This window comes from Lonchura striata, chromosome 8, assembly GCF_046129695.1.
Source record: "Lonchura striata isolate bLonStr1 chromosome 8, bLonStr1.mat, whole genome shotgun sequence".
In the NCBI taxonomy this organism is placed as follows: domain Eukaryota; kingdom Metazoa; phylum Chordata; class Aves; order Passeriformes; family Estrildidae; genus Lonchura; species Lonchura striata.
The window spans coordinates 16,474,725-16,492,369 of record NC_134610.1 but is presented as its reverse complement, the minus strand read 5'-3'; the positions used below and the strand labels follow the sequence as shown (position 1 = coordinate 16,492,369).

General features: G+C 38.4%; 1 protein-coding gene across 1 annotated transcript in view; it reads left to right on the top strand.

The window, feature by feature from the left end:
- Nucleotides 1-15,713, top strand: part of PLA2R1 (phospholipase A2 receptor 1) — a 36,814-nt gene extending 21,101 nt beyond the window's left edge. The window contains exons 18-30 of the mRNA XM_021526279.3: nt 2,015-2,079; nt 2,417-2,520; nt 3,799-3,941; nt 4,784-4,901; nt 5,667-5,797; nt 6,354-6,489; nt 8,871-9,109; nt 9,648-9,816; nt 10,710-10,850; nt 11,280-11,396; nt 11,836-12,012; nt 12,682-12,711; nt 12,924-15,713. Coding sequence (XP_021381954.2) covers nt 2,015-2,079; nt 2,417-2,520; nt 3,799-3,941; nt 4,784-4,901; nt 5,667-5,797; nt 6,354-6,489; nt 8,871-9,109; nt 9,648-9,816; nt 10,710-10,850; nt 11,280-11,396; nt 11,836-12,012; nt 12,682-12,711; nt 12,924-13,141 — 1,788 coding nt within the window. The 3' untranslated portion in view covers nt 13,142-15,713. The remainder of the gene's footprint in view (nt 1-2,014; nt 2,080-2,416; nt 2,521-3,798; nt 3,942-4,783; nt 4,902-5,666; nt 5,798-6,353; nt 6,490-8,870; nt 9,110-9,647; nt 9,817-10,709; nt 10,851-11,279; nt 11,397-11,835; nt 12,013-12,681; nt 12,712-12,923) is intronic.
- The last annotated feature ends 1,932 nt before the right edge of the window (nt 15,714-17,645 follow it).

Here is a 17,645-nt window from a genome sequence, read left to right as displayed (position 1 = left end):
ATTTTTATATGGGGGGAAAAAAGATATTTTCCTCTAAATTTCCTCCTCTGTTTTACAGCAGAATTTCTCTAGAACCTTTCTGATGTAACAAACAGCTTTGAAAGTGAGAAATAGCTTCACAAGCAGATGAATTCCCAAGAAACTGAATCTGTTTCCTTTTAGGTGTTCTCAATAAAACCAAAATAATGAAAATTTTTTAAATTATTGCAAATATTCTGTCTACCTTAATGAGGACAAAATTCTACAGCTGTAATGTAAAGGGATATTATTTTGTAATCTTTAAAATAACATTTGGTTCTGGGTAGAAAAGCTCTTGACCCACACTTATTGTGTACAGGCCTTCTCTGCTTTTAACTTGTAACAGAAAGCATAAATAGAATTGTGTTGTAGTAATATGGGGTCTTTCAGTTTCCAAGGAATTATGTATAATTTTAATCTCCTGTTTAAGTAATAATATATTAAAGCATGATGAAATAGATTTAAACCAAGAGATCAAGGCAGAAAAAGCTTTTAATGAAAAGCAACATAACTGGGTATGCTGTCTTGTCTTCTTCCACACCTACCAGTGACTGTGATGAGATGTAATTACTGCATTACCTGACTCTGAAAATATGACTTTAAAAAATTATATGAATTTTAAAAATATATATTTTATATTTTTATATTTTTCGAACTTAAGATCACTTAAAGTGGATAATCAGAATGCTGCTTTAAAGTAATGTTTTCTTACGTGAGATCTTTTAAAAGTGGATTGATCATTAAATTCAGTAGGTATTTCAAAAGTTTATGAGCATTCTGCAGTGAAAAAGCAAAGTTTAGTCTCTTTATGCTGGAAATCAGCTTAACTTCTTAGAAGTTTTGTCTCATAATTCAACATACACAGCTGTTTTAAAGCCTGTTGGGTTTGGCTGAGCTTTCTCAGCATAGCCATGTTTGTCGCTTTCCTGTGGAAGTATGACAAAGTATGGCAATCACTAAAATAATACTCAGCAGTCCAAATAGATTTTACATGTGTCACTTGAAAACTTGCTTAAAAATTCCTTAGCATGAAATTTGGAATCACGTTTTTCACTATTTCTTAAAAAACTGTAATATGTAGGCTGAGTGCTGTGATTAGAAGACTTAAACTCAGGGGCCAGGCAAATCCAAATCAGAGAGCATTTCAGAGTCTTTTGTTAGAAATGTGTTTTCTTCATTTGATATTGCTAAATAAGATGTGAGCTGGAGAAATCTTAACTGTAACTCGAAGGATAGTGTGGAAGCACAATACAGGCTGGACTTCAGTTCTTTCTGGCAAAAAATAAATGCTTCACAGATACAGGGTGGCTTCTCTAGTGTCCTGCACATTCAGAACTTTTTGTTTTTTCTTCCTAAAGCCCCAAAAGTCTGATTGAGTGGCTAACCATGAAGTGAAACCAATTCATAGCTGAAACTAGAATCAATTTGGCAAAGCAGTAACACATGGCTGTTGGAATTACAGTATTTTTATGGCTTTTCAATAAAACTTGGCCTTTTAGAAGCAAAGGTCTAGATCCTTTCATAAGAACAGCAATCAATCTGGAAAGCATCTCTAGAATATGCTGGTATGAACCATACAAATTTAGTAAATGTTCAGAAAGTATTTTGGAAACATCAAGGATCAGCACTATGTTACTGCTTAAAGGAAATACTTGCTTTTGTTTAATTTTAGGAATTGGGGGAAAACAAATTATGGTCTAAGATGACAGTCTTTTCAAACCAGATAGGCTGTAAATTCCTAAAATCTGTAAATTCCTGGGTTCCAGAAGACACATCAGCAATCCTGTGGAAATATGGGAGCTAAATCTTGCTCTACTCAAGTGAATAATCCCACTGAAGTTACATTAATTAACATGGGCAGGATTTAGCACCTGTTCTTCCCATTGGAACCCAATGGAAATGCTACTTGAATACACAATCTGACTTTAGGAGTTTGTTAATGCATTGGTAGAAGGGCAACAACATCTAAACACATGGCAAAACATTTCTTTTATAGCTGTCGACTAGTGATGTTCACTGGTGGATCGGATTGCACGCAGAAAACCTCAGTGATGAGTTCCGGTAAGAGCCCGTGTGTGCCACAGTGCTGTGAGCTGTGCTTGGCATGCCCTGTCCCAGTATGGTGAGCCAAAGCCGTTTGGTGACTGAGTGGGCTATTCAGGAGACAATTTCAATTCTCATGTAAATATCATTCAGAATAATATTGCTCTTAGTTTATCTCCACATTGCAGTATTCCTTCTGATAGGGTTGTAAAAGACATTTATATTGACCTTGGTCACAGTGATTGTTTGTTTACTTTCTTCTCCCTTGCATCTCCTTTTGAATCCTTTAATGGAGGGTGTAATTTCAGGTAAGGATAGGAAAAAGTGGAACTTCATTCTTAATGTTTCTATGCAGCTGGTTAGATGAATCACCAGTAACGTACCAGAACTGGGATGAAGGGAGGGAAAGAGATCTGCAGAAACCTGGGAAAAGATGTGGCTTCGTTTCATCACAAACAGGTTTCTTTTATATTTCCTTTTGCTGAAGTAATTGTAACTTGATTTTGTTGTTGGCCAAAGGGTTTATATTTTTTTCATTGTTTTTGAGAAATGCAATCCATATTAAAGTCCTGTTCCATGGTTATAATTTGCATGATTGCTTCTGTGATTAAAGAAGGAATAGTGAAATATCATTAACATGCTCAGATTTTAGGTTTTAAAAGTATATTAATAGTTACAGCTCTCTAATGTCAAAATACAAAGATTTCAGTGATATTGATACCTCAGTTTTAACTGGGTTTTTATGTGGAACAGCAATAATGTTAATGCATTGCTGGGGTTCACAGTTTTCTCATAACCAAATGACCCACATGGACTTAGCAACAATTTTTCCTACATCTATAAACTGTTTTTCTATCAGCATATGACTTTTAAGTACTCAGGTTTCTACCTTATTTTTGATCCCATAGCCAATCTGCTGAGGAATTTTTGGGGTGCTATAATTTTGGTGCTAGCCTTTCAATCATGGCAAAGTTCTGTATTTTACTAGGGTATTAAAAAATGTTGCAGTGCTGCTGGTTTACTGACTTGTATAATTTCCCAGTGTCTGTTTTCTGATGATATGCAAGTCATATGATAAAGTAAACAGGTCAGGGTCCAAGGAAAATAGAAATAGCCAGCTTTGTATTTGTGAGAAGAACTAAAAAAGATGAATGCAGCTGCAGTCTTGTAATCCCAGGCTCAAAAGTCAAACCTGAAAAAACACAAAACCTTCTTTTTCTCCACACATAATCTTGGGGGTTTTGATTCATGACTTATGAGTGCTTGAGTTTGCCATTGCCGTATTTAGTGTCAGATAAAAGGAAGAGATGCCTACCTTCCCCTCTCAGCTGGCAAAAGGTGGGGCCTGGCCAAAAATTTGTTGAGCTTCCTGAAAAGTGTGTTTTCCTCCTAAGCAGGTCAGCATTTCATATCATCACCTGGATCTTGCCAAAAATTTTCAATGTAAGGAAGTCAAACTATTTTATCTGGAAGGCATCCTTTTTTTTTCATAATTTAAAAAAAAATAAATGGTTTTGTAATCATGTGTTATATAACTCAGGGTAGAATCATAAACTAAACTGGAAATAAAAGGATGTGTCCATAGACCATCAAATCCACTGTAATGCAGTATGCCCAAATGTATTTGATGTAACATCTCTTTTTACTCAAACACTAAGCAAAATCAAAGCTATTTAAGAAAAAAATTCTTTCCAGTTCTCAAACCAACACTGAACTGTGATTTTTCTTTTTGCTCAGGACTCTGGGGTGATGAAAACTGTACTGTTTCCCTTCCCTGTATTTGTAAACGTAGAATTCCAAAGAAGATAGAGAAGGAGATTCCAAAAGACCCAAACCAACGAGGAGCATGTCCCAAAGGCTGGTTGCACTTTGGATTCAAAGTAAAACCATTTTTTATGCTGTTTTGTTGTTCGAAATGCATTCCATATGTAGGACAGAAATTGTACTTAAGGATTACTTAATATTTGAAGATTTTCTTGCTTTTTGGGAACAGGGCTCTTAGGTTTATAACCACTGACATGGTGACACCAGGATTTAGTGCTGTTAAGTAGCTGCCCACACTTTAAGAAGTTGTCTTAACAAGGTGTTAAAATTTTTACTTTGGTTTCAGGGAGTAAATACTCATGTATGCAAAAGCTATGCAATTGTATTTGTGCCTTTGCCATAAAAAGCCTGCTTCATTCTCTCTTCCACCTATGACAATTCCAAGAGTCTTTTATGATCTCAAAAGAGGTCTCTAACCCCTTGATGTGCTAAATGGATCCCTAATTGCTGCTGTCCTCTGAAACATGCTGTTTCAAATGGGCTTCATTGAAGATAATTATAAGCCAAAGTGAACTTGCAGTTGAGGGTCAAAAGGTAACTATTTCATCTGGCTTCTCTTAAATGCCTAAGTTCCTTAATAGCAACATGCATTAAGGTGGCTGAATTTATCCCAGTGCTAATTTATCCCACTGCTCACTGCAGTGACTGCAAGGATAAATTTAACCTTAATTGTTTGCCTTCAAACAACTGACTTGAATGTAGTCCAGATCATATCTGAAAACTAATACTGAGCATGCCGTAGATGTCCATGGCAGGACAGAAACCAGTGAAACACTTAACATCCAGTAACAGTATGTGAAGTGTTTTAGTGACCACTCTTAGTGATTGATGAAAGGCTGGAGGAAAGCAAACAAAGCAAGTCTGTTTGATTGGGTTTTTGTTTTTTCTTTTGAAACAGTGCTTTTTAATACAAATTCCAAAGGATCCAGAACATCTGAGAAACTGGTACTCTGCACAGGAATTCTGCAGTAATTATGGTGGATCACTTGCTATCCTGGAAGATGAACTGGAGCAAGGTAGAGTGCTGAAAATATTGTTAAACAAATAGCATGTCATCTTCATTAGGATGCTGTAGTAAAGTTTAATCTTGGATACAGATTTAGGAAAGAAGATTATTCAGCCCTTACCCATGGTTCCACTGCTTTAAACACATTAAAGTTTCTCAGTTTGCCAAAATTTAAATGTTCACTGAGATATATCACAGATATATTTTAAGGAATAATTTCAAATTCTTTTGTGCTTACCATACTTGAAAAATACTCTCAAAAATGGAATACCCATATAAAAATTTTCAATTTAAAATTTCTACCTTATTATCTATTTTTTATCTTTTAGTAGTACTTAAAATCTTATCTGTAGTATAGCACCAGGCTGGAACTGTCAGAGAAATAAATGCCAGCAAATTTGAAAATACTTATGAACAAAAACGTGTAGTTGAATTTCACACACACTTGTAAACCCACTTATTTGGATGTGGGAGGAGTCTCACTGGCTATCTTTAGTTAAGAAATCTTCAGCTAAAACTAGGAAAAGATTCTTCAGTCGGACTGTATAGTGGTTAGACTGGTATTATTAGCTAATGGACTAGATCCTAACCCATTTGAAATTAATCCATTTAACTGAATTTATAGTTGAAACGCCACTCATTCTTATTTTCTAGTAACTGGGTAACATCATTGATTGGAAATTATTTTTTCAATGCTTTAGTGTGTTGCAAGAGACTTCATCTATCCCTAAATGCTTACTGGTTTATTTTATTTTGTTTCTGTTTTATTTTCAAGCTTTCATAACAATGAATCTATATGGGTGGAAAAGAAGTGTTTGGATAGGTTTCCAGAGTGACGACTATGAAAAATGGTTGAATGAAAATCCTCAGATGTATTCTAATTGGTCACCAGTTGAATTAGTGGATGTGAGTATTTTCAGGGGGGTTGTGACAGTGAGAAGTTGGTTTTATCCATAAAAATTATGACTTCTATAAGACAGGGCCAAAGTTGCTACAGCAGTTCAGGCTGCTCTTAATTTTTGCAACTTCAGAGAACTGTGGGCACAGATTTACAGGCACAACTAGAAGTAGCAAACAAGGCACCATTGAGACAGACATTCACATAATTTGTGGCTTTGCTCACATTCTCTTCACAGCTGGTTTTAAGCAGAAAACTTGGAATCGTGGTTAGCATTAGATGCTTGGTCTGAGCGAAGTTTAGGAACAAGATTATTAATTTCCTATTTTAATACATTGTTAGTTCTAATTGGGGTTAGCATTTTGGTTTATTCACTGAAAGCTTGTGACTTTTTAATTATGAGTTTATTGTTTCAAATTGTATTTGTGGGACTGTTCATTGTTCTACCTAAATGTTTGTTATAGAGGCTTTGAAATTATTATTCTCCTAAATTTAATTTAATAATTATGTATTGTTTTACATGGTGTATATTTAAATTAATATAAGGTTCTGTGTTGATTGCAGAGACAGCATTTTAACATTCAAGATCAACTTCCATTGTGTACATTGGTATCAAATAACCCTAATTTTTATTTTACGGGAAAATGGTACTTAGAAAACTGTCAGAAAAATTATGGGTTTGTCTGCCAAAAGACTCAGGGTAAGGTTTTGTCTTGTTTAGCTTCTCTTCTCTTTTCTTAATATATGGAATTTGTCTTACTTTGTTTATATCTAGAAGCAGCTTTTTATAAGTGTCTCTAAAACAAGAAACATAAAAGATTCCTAAGACAGTTTGCTGTTTAGACAGACTAGCTCTACACTAATAAATCAGTAGCTGGGGTGCAGAAGTAATTACTAAAAGATATTCTTTTATTAACTTTTCCTCCTAACTTTGAGCATTCTGTAATGTATATTTGAATTAGAAATAGACATGAAATTTCATATTTTCTCTCATGGCTGCTGAGTAACCACGAAAGGCTAAATTGAGGGTGATTTTGATGAAAATATTATTTAGGGTGGGGGGTTGTAACTTGCAGTGTTAGATCAGAAGAGACTCTAGCAAATACATTTTTCTGAACACTGTGGACCTGACTGGCTTATTGACTAGAGCTTGGCTTCTCTTGTCTAGTACCACACTTCTCCAATTCTGGTACCATAAAGTTCCCTTGCCAGAAGCATGAAGTGTTTGGGAGGAACATGGTTCGTTGTGTTTCCTCAAGCCATGTTCCGGTGCTGCCTCTGGGCTGGGGGCTGGGGGCAGCTCTGGAGCCCTGCCAGGGCAGCCCCTCTGCCAGCAGGACACGGCCAGGACACGGCACCCAAACAGGGCAGCAGCACATTGGTGACCCTGAGGCCAAGCTGGCATCTGAGCCTGTGGGGAGCCTCCTTGGCAGCTGCCTCTACTGTAAGGGTGGTTTTGTATGGCTCAGCTCTATATTGTATTATCACCCCTACGTTTAACCCTAAAATGCAGAGACAACACTCTGCTGCTGCTGCCTGGGAGGGGAGGCACAACCAGCTGGCAAGCAGAACAAGTACCAGCTTTGGGCCGTGCTTATGTGTCACTCAAGCAGAGCAAGCATAGCTGAATTTTAGATCATTTATTGGGAACTGCAGTTGTGGGAAGGGCTGGAGTGATCCTGTACACAGTGCAGAAAAGAAATGTACTTTCCTGCTGGTTTGTTTCAGTTACATCCCAAACGTTTGTATTTTAACCCCTTGCTGCTGCTTGAGACAGATGGAGGAGGCGTGGAAAGGCAGGAAGGAAAACAGTTGCCTTACGGTGCCCGGGATTCTGGCGAGGGCTTGGGCTGCAGAGGGTGCTCAGGATCCTACCCACGTTTCTCAGCTGTGTCACTGAAAGTCAGGAATAAAACTCTCCAACACTGTAATTACAGTGTTAGAAAGCTGCATTATTTTATTTCGGCACCAGGCTTGTAAGGAAGATCTTCTCCCATTCCATGCCCTGCAGCCAGGCAACAGACTAGTTGAAATCTGTGAAACTTATACATATTCATTACATTTCCCCAAACTCATACATATATGCTAAATGTTCTATGAATTCTTTTGCATATTTAAATCACTTCTTGGGGCTTGTATTATATTACATTAGAGTAGGGGTCTTTTGAGGGTCTCTGGTGGCCATTTGGGGAATATCCCATTTCTCTAATTATCCTTGTTTGGTCATAGCCCTCCAAAAAAGTTTGTTTTCTCTGAATGAATCCCAGTGATGTGGCCTGGTCAAGATATACCTTCGTATAATCGCTTGCCCATGTTAATAGGAGACCAAGCACTGTCAGTAAAAGCTAAAGGAATTCACAAGGTTTAAACACTATTGTTACAATTGAAAATTTTCCCAGCAGGGATGTGGATCTGAGAGCTGCTCACGGGCCTGGCTGTAATGCAGCTTGGCACTGCCCCATGCACAGCAGAGTGCTCCTGGGTTAAATGGACCATCCTTCCTCCCCATTGGGACACCCATGGCACTATCCCAAATTATCAGGCAGTTCAGTTTGCTAATTCAGCAGAAAACTTCCCAGTATTTTCTCGCTTCCTGCTTTATTTATTTATTTTTGTCTAATTACTGTCATTTTCTGCAGCTTTTTACAGGCTGTGTCAGCTTTGTGCAGGGTCAGGCAAACACCAGACCAAGGAATTTGCAGCAGGAAGAGCAGAGAAGCAACGAAGGGAGTAGTGAGACAGCCTCTTGCTGGCAGTAGTGAACTGCTAAATTTGCTCAAATGTCCAAACAGATGTGTCAGTTCCTGGAAAGATGAGCTGGTGCTTTGCTTCTGCCATCCTGCCTGCATTCCATTTCCCCTTTTTTGAATTATTTTCTGAAGGAGACTAAAATGAAAGAAAGCAGCAGGGGATTTGAATTGAGCTCTCTTTTTAAAATTCCACAGTACCTTCCTAAAACCAAGGAGTTTTCAATATTTAAATTTGTTTGTAACAATAGTTCTTATTTTTTTAGAAGCTGCTCAGCTGTGATCAAGTTCTCTGTTTTAAAAATAAGTTCTTTTTCTTTCCTGTTTGTAACAGACACATCCAGACATTTTATCAATGCATCTGATATGTATCCTGTGCCAGATACTTTAGAATATGGAAACAGAATTTATAAACTACTAAGTGGGAATTTTACATGGTCTTCAGCATTGCAAGCCTGCATGGCAAACAGTGCAGAGCTGGTGAGCATTACAGACCAGTACCACCAGGCCTTCCTCACCATCATGGTCAACCGCCTGGGATACAGCCACTGGATCGGGCTCTTCACTTCCGACGTACGTAGGAGGCTCCCGACTGTCAGTGTGATGCTGCAAAGCAGATCTGCCAGTTACAAGCTAGTGAGCTGTGTCATTGATTTGAAGTCACAGAAAGTTTGCATCTAGAGATGAAACACTGGAAAATTTGAGCCTTAAACTTGCCTTTTTTTTTTTTTTTTTTTTTTTTTTATCATAATGTGTAAGTTCAGTGACAGCCAGTTTGGTACAAAGACTACTGAAAACTAAATGCCATAGAAAACTTTTAAAAACATAGGAGAAAAAAATCTCTTGTAATGTTGGTGTTGAAATTTCATTGCTTCATTCGTAGTAGCCCAATGGCCTAAATAACTGCTTGCTGAAAACAGAAAATTAGATGTAGCTTGTAGTCTCCCAAAAGTGAGTTAGGAGGATCCTTGGCCCTGCCTTTTGATGATCCATGCAGGGCCTTTAGCAAATTAAGACATTCTGTAATTCTAGTGAGGATGCCACCAAAAGAAGATTAACTTGGGTGGTACTAAATTATATTAAAAAAATAACCTGAAATTTGTTTTGGCAGAATGGGCTTAACTTTGAGTGGTCGGATGGGACCAGGTCTTTGTTTACCTTCTGGGAAGATGACGAGTCTCAGGCCTTTGGAAGTTGTGTTTACATTGATACATCAGGGCACTGGAAAAGTGCAAATTGTGAACAACCTCTGCAAGGAGCAGTTTGCCATGTGCCATCTAGTAAGTCAGTCAAAGTTTATATTAAATCTTTGATCTGCAAATGTGGGTACTGAGGGTGGAAATATGTGAAAGGAGGTTAATTGGCTAGAGGTTAAGCAATGTTAGGCAAGGGTGACTATTATTTAAAACTGAAGTGTATTTCTCTGTATTTCCTATTTATAAAACCGTTTTTTTTCCAATAAAATATTGGCCATCAGGTCTGATCTGTAGGAGAATGGAAAGAGAATTTTCATAATCGAAAAGAAACAGGAAAATTATCTAATGTGTCTCTTCAGTGAACACTATATTATCTGTGAAAAATGAGGATTGCTAATGACCTAGCTCAAATGGAAATAAATCCAGTTTGTTGAAATTAATTGTGGGGTGGGAGAAGGGAAGCATTTAGAGCAAAGTGAAAAAAGTTATCATATCTTCACTGATGAACACATCAAATATTGTGCAATTTTTTTTTTAGTAAAGGTAAGAATATTTTTCTGTATCCTAAAATATGTTTTCTGCAATGCTCCATCAGTCACCTGGGCTTCAGTTAAATCCAGAATTCAGGTCAGGAACTCCATTCAGTGCCAGACCGTAGGGTCTTGTGGCAGCATCCAATTCTTAAAATAGCTGCCATTCAGTGGTGTTTGTCACTTGAGCCCCTGGTTAGTTCATGCACATCACTATCAGTAACATTGTCCTGATCCTGCTGTTGTAATCCAGCAAGGTTTTTGATCAGAAATAAAACCAGCTGTACTCATTTAATACAAATATATGCAACTGCTAGATTTTCACTTTGAAAAAAGAGGCATAACACAATAACATGCTATTAGCATTACTCCAAAACACTGTGTGGAATGTTATATTAATGTGTATTTTGTTGTGCCAATAAAGCTGTGCTGTTACTTCTATCACAGAAAAGAAACTCAATGCCTATAAAGGCTTATGTTCAGAAAAAACTGTACCCTGGATCAAATTCAAAAACAGTTGCTACAGCTTTTCCACAGTTCTGCAGGGCATGAGTTTTGATACAGCATATGAGGTCTGCAAAAATCAAGGTAAGTGATTATTTTGTAGCTACCAAATGTCATTGTGATATCTTAAATCAATATTTATTTTCTGAAATGACTGAAATCATGGCATATGTTTTCTCTGTTTCAAGATAACGATAGTGGAACTCATAAGCCAACTATGAAATTGGAGACAGCATGCATCAAAAAAATGTTCCTTTCAATGTGAAAATACTGGTTTCTACAATAAAACAGAACACGAACATTTTTCCCTTCAAATTTGTTTTGAAGTCATGTGAGAACAGTTTTGTATCTGCTTGGGTAGTTTCACAATTATTACAAATTTAAGAACTTATAATGTATAACCAGACTTTTCAAGCTCTTCAATTAAGATTCATAATGTTAACTTTTTGAAATACATTGCTAAGTTTGAATGGCATGGATTGCTTGAAAATTTGTTCTGTGTTTAATTTGAAGGATCAAATCTTCTGACTATTCAAGATGAAGATGAAAATGCCTTCATTTTGGAAGAATTACACAGTTTTGGTTATTCTGTACAAATGGTTTGGTTGAACATTCTGCTTGTTACAGACAGTAAGTTTGGGGAAGAATAGAGTTGCATGTAAGAATCTGGTTTGGGTGTTGGTTATTTTCCAAAAACAATTTTCAATAACCATTTTTCAAAACATTTTGGCCTTCTGAGATTTTGTCCACTGATTTCTGCCTGTTTATGCTGTAGTAAAACTAGTGAGGCTTTCTGCAATGGTTACCAATATTCTGAATACTCAATATGCATGCATGTATGTAAATGCCTTTTCTTCCTTCTTAAAGATACACTACAGATTGTCTTCTGTGTTAACTACATAGGACATTTTTAAATCCTTCAAGAAAAATAGTTATAGAGTGTCCAAACAGACAAAATCCTGGTATTCTGTAATATTGTATTTTTCATGTGAGGGTAAATCTAGCTGAAACAGAAATATTTCTCAAAATACTATTCTATTTTGTAATAATTTTTGACTTCTGCCCATAGATGAGACAATCTCCTGGTTTGATGGGTCTCCTTTAAATTATTCTAACTGGGGTATCAGAGAGCCTGAATTTGATAATCTCAAAGGGAATTTCTGCATCAGCTTGAGGACCACAGATGGAGTCTGGCAATTATCTCCCTGCAGAGAAAAAAAGGGTTTTGTATGTAAAATGGATGCAGGTATGTGCTTCCATAAAAGAAGGCAATTTTGGCCTCAAACCATTGTTTTACTTGTTCCTTGTTACTTGTTTACTTGGTGTCAATTTTCATTTTGTTAATTGTGTTCCTTGGCATTGGGGAAAAAAATACCTCTAAAAGCCCCAGGCAGCTGGGGTGACCTCTGTTTGGGGAGCCCAGGCAGCCACTGCTGGCTGCAGGAGCCTTCCTGTGGCATCAGGGTGACCTCCACATCCCCTGTGGGGAGGGCAGGTCTGGCCTGGCAGAGCTGTGCAGGCACCACAGCAGTAGAAATGGGGGCCTGTGAGAGAGATCAAGTGTTTCCAGAGCCCACACAAAATCCCTCAGTCACTGCTGGAGCCACTAACTAGGCTGATCTGCCTCTGCATGGTTCTGTTCATGAATTTGTGCTTTAAAAGTGGGTAAATACTGCTGTTCATCCTTACACAAATGCCAGTTAATATATTCCACCAAATTAAAGGGATTTTAAATAATATACTAGATTATGTTTAACTTGGCCAGTTGGAATAACATTGACATGAGTCAAATTAAACAAAGAATAGCTTATTCTTGTTGGTTTTAGGTAGATTGTCTTCTCAATATTAATTTTAAAGTGAATATACTTAATAACCTCTGTGGGTCATTTTGTGACTGTTCTGGGTTTTATTTCAGATATTGATACAACAGAATCCTCTGAAAAAGGTAAACTGTGTACTTTTTTTTATAAGGAATAATATACATTTTGAGCTGATATTTTGTGAGAAAATATTTTTCACTGTTAAACCTGTAATTTGAAATATGTGACATATAAGGAGTAGTAATGTTTTCCTTAAAGGAGCTATATGTTTATATTTCAAATTACTTATAATTGTAGCTATATTTGCTTAAGAACAATTTCTGTTCTTCCCTTTCAGCATCATATGGTGGGCTTGTAGCTCTGGCTGTTCTTGTGACATTGGTGATGTTGGCTGCCATTTCACTTTTCCTGTGGTGCCTGCACAAGGAGAATAACCAACTTTTCCGCAGGATACTGTGGGTCAGAAACGCTTATTTGCCACAGATTAATGCTGACAGTCCTTCTTTGGAAGAAAGCATCCTCATTTCTGACTTTGAGAGAAGTGAGAACAATTAATTGATCAGAAGTAGCAAGGGGTCTTCTCTTCTGTGTGAAACTTCACAGCCTACAGTGGTTTTCTCATTCTTGGAAGTCCCTCGGGATGCCCATATCCTGAGAAACCCTCGTGGCCATCAGTGTCAATACTGGAGGAGCTCTCTACCCTGGAGAGCTTTTGCTTTGTGGCAGGATGAGGTGAGGATGTAAGGCAGAGCCATGGAGAAATGTTCTTCTCTGGGACAAGCCAGGAATTGAAAATACAGACAATAAATGTCCAACCACTCGCTTGGAGCAGACATGTTCGAGGTCCCAGAGCAGTGGGCATTTTCATGCAACTTTTTCCTTTGGGAATGTTTGGGCCTTTGTGTTTTGTTTTTATACTTTGCAGAATTTAGGAACTCTGAAATCTATTCCAAGGATTATGGGGAAGATTTTTTTTTTTTCTTCTGGCAAAATGAACAGTTATTTTTCAGACAATAGATTCTTGCCACATTGATTTCCAAGCTTACAGGAAGATGAAGTCACTCATGACTTGGGACTGCTAGAGTTTTGGTAGTTTGGCCTGTGATGCCTAGTCCATGTTACAAAATAAATTGATCTAGAAACATAGTGGCATATAGGCTTTGTCATCCCAAATTTGTTATATTTATTTGAGATGCATCCAGCATCCTATTAAATATTTAGCTATGTCATCTCTCACCTAGATAATTTCAGACATGGAATCCCATCATCCTTCATTAAAAACATTTTCAGGCAATATCTGTTTGAAGAAAAAACCCTGTTGTAAATCCTCCTGAAGGAATGGAACAAATGGCCTTACTGTTCATCTGCAGTGTTCCTGTGAGCAGTATTTGTGGACACTCTGCTGAGACCCTGCTCTCCAAAGCTAGGGGTGACATGTGGGGGAGCCACAGTGCTGTTCCCCAAGGGTGCTAGTCCTCTGAGCCCATGTAGCAGATGCTTTCCCTTTCAGTGTTTGTGCCAAGGTGCTAAGAAAGAAGATGAATTTTGCTGACCCCTTGCTCTGCAGGCTGATGGTTGTGAAGGAACCAGCTCAGGTCTCTGTGCTGTCTCAGTGGCAGCAGCCCAGGACAGAAATGTTTACTCTCTGGGATTCCCACCAACCAGGCCTCCACACACCTCTCTGAAAACACCTGGGAGCTTTTTTTATTTTTTTTTTTAATTGCAGTGTGGAAAAACAAATGCTTAGCGATGGTTATTACTTCACGGTGGATTTAGTGTAATTTCCACCATCTCTAAAAGCTGCTGCATTTGTTGTTCTAGTTCTCAGTTTCCTTGTTTTAAGGTGACTCATTCTAAAAGTTTTGCAAGAGCTCTGAGATGGAGGTATGTTCGTCAGACTTAAGCAAGCAGCCAAGGCTGACTGAAATGTTTTTACACAGTATTTGTGCACATGGACAGGAATGTATGACTCCCTTTTAGCTAGATTTCACATGGCCAAAAATTGCCTGTTCATGCCATAATTATGTAGGGCTATTTTTAAAAATTATTTCATACATAGAATATTTCTGTGTTGGTTTACAGAACTGGTTTACTTTTTTTTGATGACTTCTAAGGTTGTAGCTATCACAAGTTCTTAATCTGAAATTTTTCTGTCATATAAAATATAAATAGCTTTTCTGTGTACATTCTGTCTAGCATTGTGATCCCATACATTAATCTTCAGTAATATTTTTTAAATTTTGTTTTAGTCCTCTAGATTTTTCTACTGGACTGTTTTTATTTGCAGTCCATTATTAGAGTTTGTTGACTGCAACCTTTGAGTACAATTGCCAGATAATCCGTTATTTGTATGTATTAATTGTGATAGCTTTTTACCACCAAAAGAAAAGAAAAAAAGCTTATGACCTCTTCTTTACCCATGACTATGTCACCTATTCAAACTACAGCTGGAGGCACTTAAACCAATAAACCCCCTTCATCACGTTCACTGAGAAGTGTGCAAATGCTGCCTTCTTACAGTACAGCAAGCAGAGTGGCTTGCAGGGTGATTTTTGTTTGCAGGACTAAGCTGTGTCATCTCTGAGGACATGTGTTTATTGGGCTACAGTGTTGATAGTTATACAGACTGGTCAGATTTTGATGTGGTTAATGAAGCTGCATTTTTTCACAAAACTTGACATAGATGTTTTATCAATTTTCCTTGAGGTATGTTTTATTCCTTAAAATATATCTGAAGGATAATGGCATAATCAATAAACCTAACCTCAAAATAGTGATTGTTGATTAACATTGATGTAGGTGAGCTTGTTTTAAAGAAAAAAAAGTCCAAGCAGTGTTTTCTTCCTACTTTGAAATGGTTTTGAAGGAGCAGACCCTTGGATATTTATTTTTAAATCTTTCATCATTTAACTTTTTTATAATTACAGATATTATTCACTCAAGAATACTATCTTCCTTCTGGATTTTGTTATCAATGGCTTTCAATTGTTTTCCCTTAATCAGAGGTCTTCTATACTATCCCTGATCAGAGTATGTGGTGACAGTGGTTTTATTGCTGACCTTGATGACATTGGCAGTGAGATTCTATGTATTATTTCAACTGGAAAATTAAAGCGTGATTAAGTTTTCTGTGCTGTAATTTTTCTTGAATCTTTCTCCAGCTTTACTAAGAAGAGAGGCTTTAGTGTCTCACAAGAGCAGTGCCCAGGCTTTGCCCTGGCTCATCCTGTGTGAGGATAGCTGGCTCCAGCCTCCTTTCAGGCTGAGACTGGACTAGACCTGGGCACTGCCCAGGATCTCCACACACAGGGTGCTCTGAGCATTTCCCAGGGCATGGATGAGGATACCCCAGAACGTGTGTGCAAGAGGTGCTGGAAGGAGGTGGGAGCCAGAGCACCAACAGTAAGGATGGTGGATGGAATCATGGCATTAATTCACAGATATTCTCCCAGCCTACTGCCTATTCCCTGCAGTAGTGAGCTGAGAGGCCCGCAGGGATGAGTGATGGGCTGGAGGAATTTTCCTGCTGAATTGTGGAGGTTGTGTTGTGTGGGAGCCTATTTGTATCCTCCACAAATGAGGTAGAGATATATGCACTGCAGCACAGCAGTTTCCATGGATAGCACCAACATGCTTTGTGTGTCTAAGGACTGGGTTCAACAGGGCCTGAATAGGCCAGTGAATGTTGTGGGGTTTTTGCCATGTTAGCTTCTTTCAGTGTTCTTACCCAAAGAGAAGTTCTACATCTTTTCATACCACATTCTTCTTGGGTGATGGAAGAGTGTCCCCACCAGAGACAGGTACATTCAGGTCAACATGACAACTTGTCTGCCAGATATTGGGGTTTGTCACCTGCTTGTCTTTGCAAATCTCCATCTGCTTGTCTTTGCAGATGCCATTCCAGGAGAAAATTTACCTCCTGGTCCCTTTAGCAATCCCTGCAGCATATCTCTGAGGAAAAGAGATGTTCAAGGCAGCTGCCACATCCCAGGCAGCACAAGTCTGTGATGGGAACATTTGTATGCTGGTGATGCCCAGCATGACAGGACACAACAAAGGGTTGTTGTGGCACAAGCAGCATGACTCCTCAGCAAAGTCCTTTCTGGCTGTGCCTCTCCTGGGCACTGCCCTTGCTTGTGCAAGGATCCTCCTCCCTCCCACTCTCCTGTCTCCACTACCTTTGCACACACACACTTTGGTAGCTTGGGCATGACCAAGGAGCCACGGGCTGTTTGAAATTTGTGCTGTACAGTCCACAGGGACCATAGGGAAAAAATAGTGGTTTGCATACTCTGATGACACTTGACCAGCTCTAGTTCTCAAAGCACCATTGCACAAATTCCTGTTTAATTCAACCCCTTGCTTTTTTCTTTCATCATGTTACCACTCCCTCAGTGTAGTAACAAACTTGTAATAATAAATGAACTGTAATGAAAACTATGGCATGCATTTCCTCCAGGGCATTTGCTTGGTTGAAAGCTAAATTGCAGACATTCAGCAACTGGGCTCTAAATCCTCAGCTCAAAAAAAAAAAGAAAAGAAAAACAAATCCACAAAAAAATAGAGGCCTCTACTTGAGCTATAATAGTATTATAATATTTCCCTTGGCAACTGGTGGAGTGTTGGTTTTGCACCCCTGCAGGCCAGCAGTGATTATCTCAATCTGGTGCAGCCCTTTTGCAGATGTGTGAGTACCCATCAGGGACAAACCCACAGGCGTCCTTGCTATTCTGAGATGGAATGATTTAAGATGGGTCGCGGTGCTTGGAAACACAGTCTTTGTTTGGCCAGTAGATGGTAGTGGTACACACAGAGCTGACAAAACGAGCTGTGCAAGAGGAAATGTCGCAGGGCTCTGCTCTGGATGCTTTAGAAGTTTTAGTTAAACAAGCAGCAAAACTCCCAAGTCACGGGACAGCAAATAACAGTGTGGGTTCTGGGCCCGGGCCACAATGTTACAGAATAGCTTCAGGCACCTTTCCAAGTCTCAGTCTCCTTCTCAACCACTTTAATGGCATGCATCGAAGTGCTCAGAAAGGGAAAATGCATGTCCTTACGT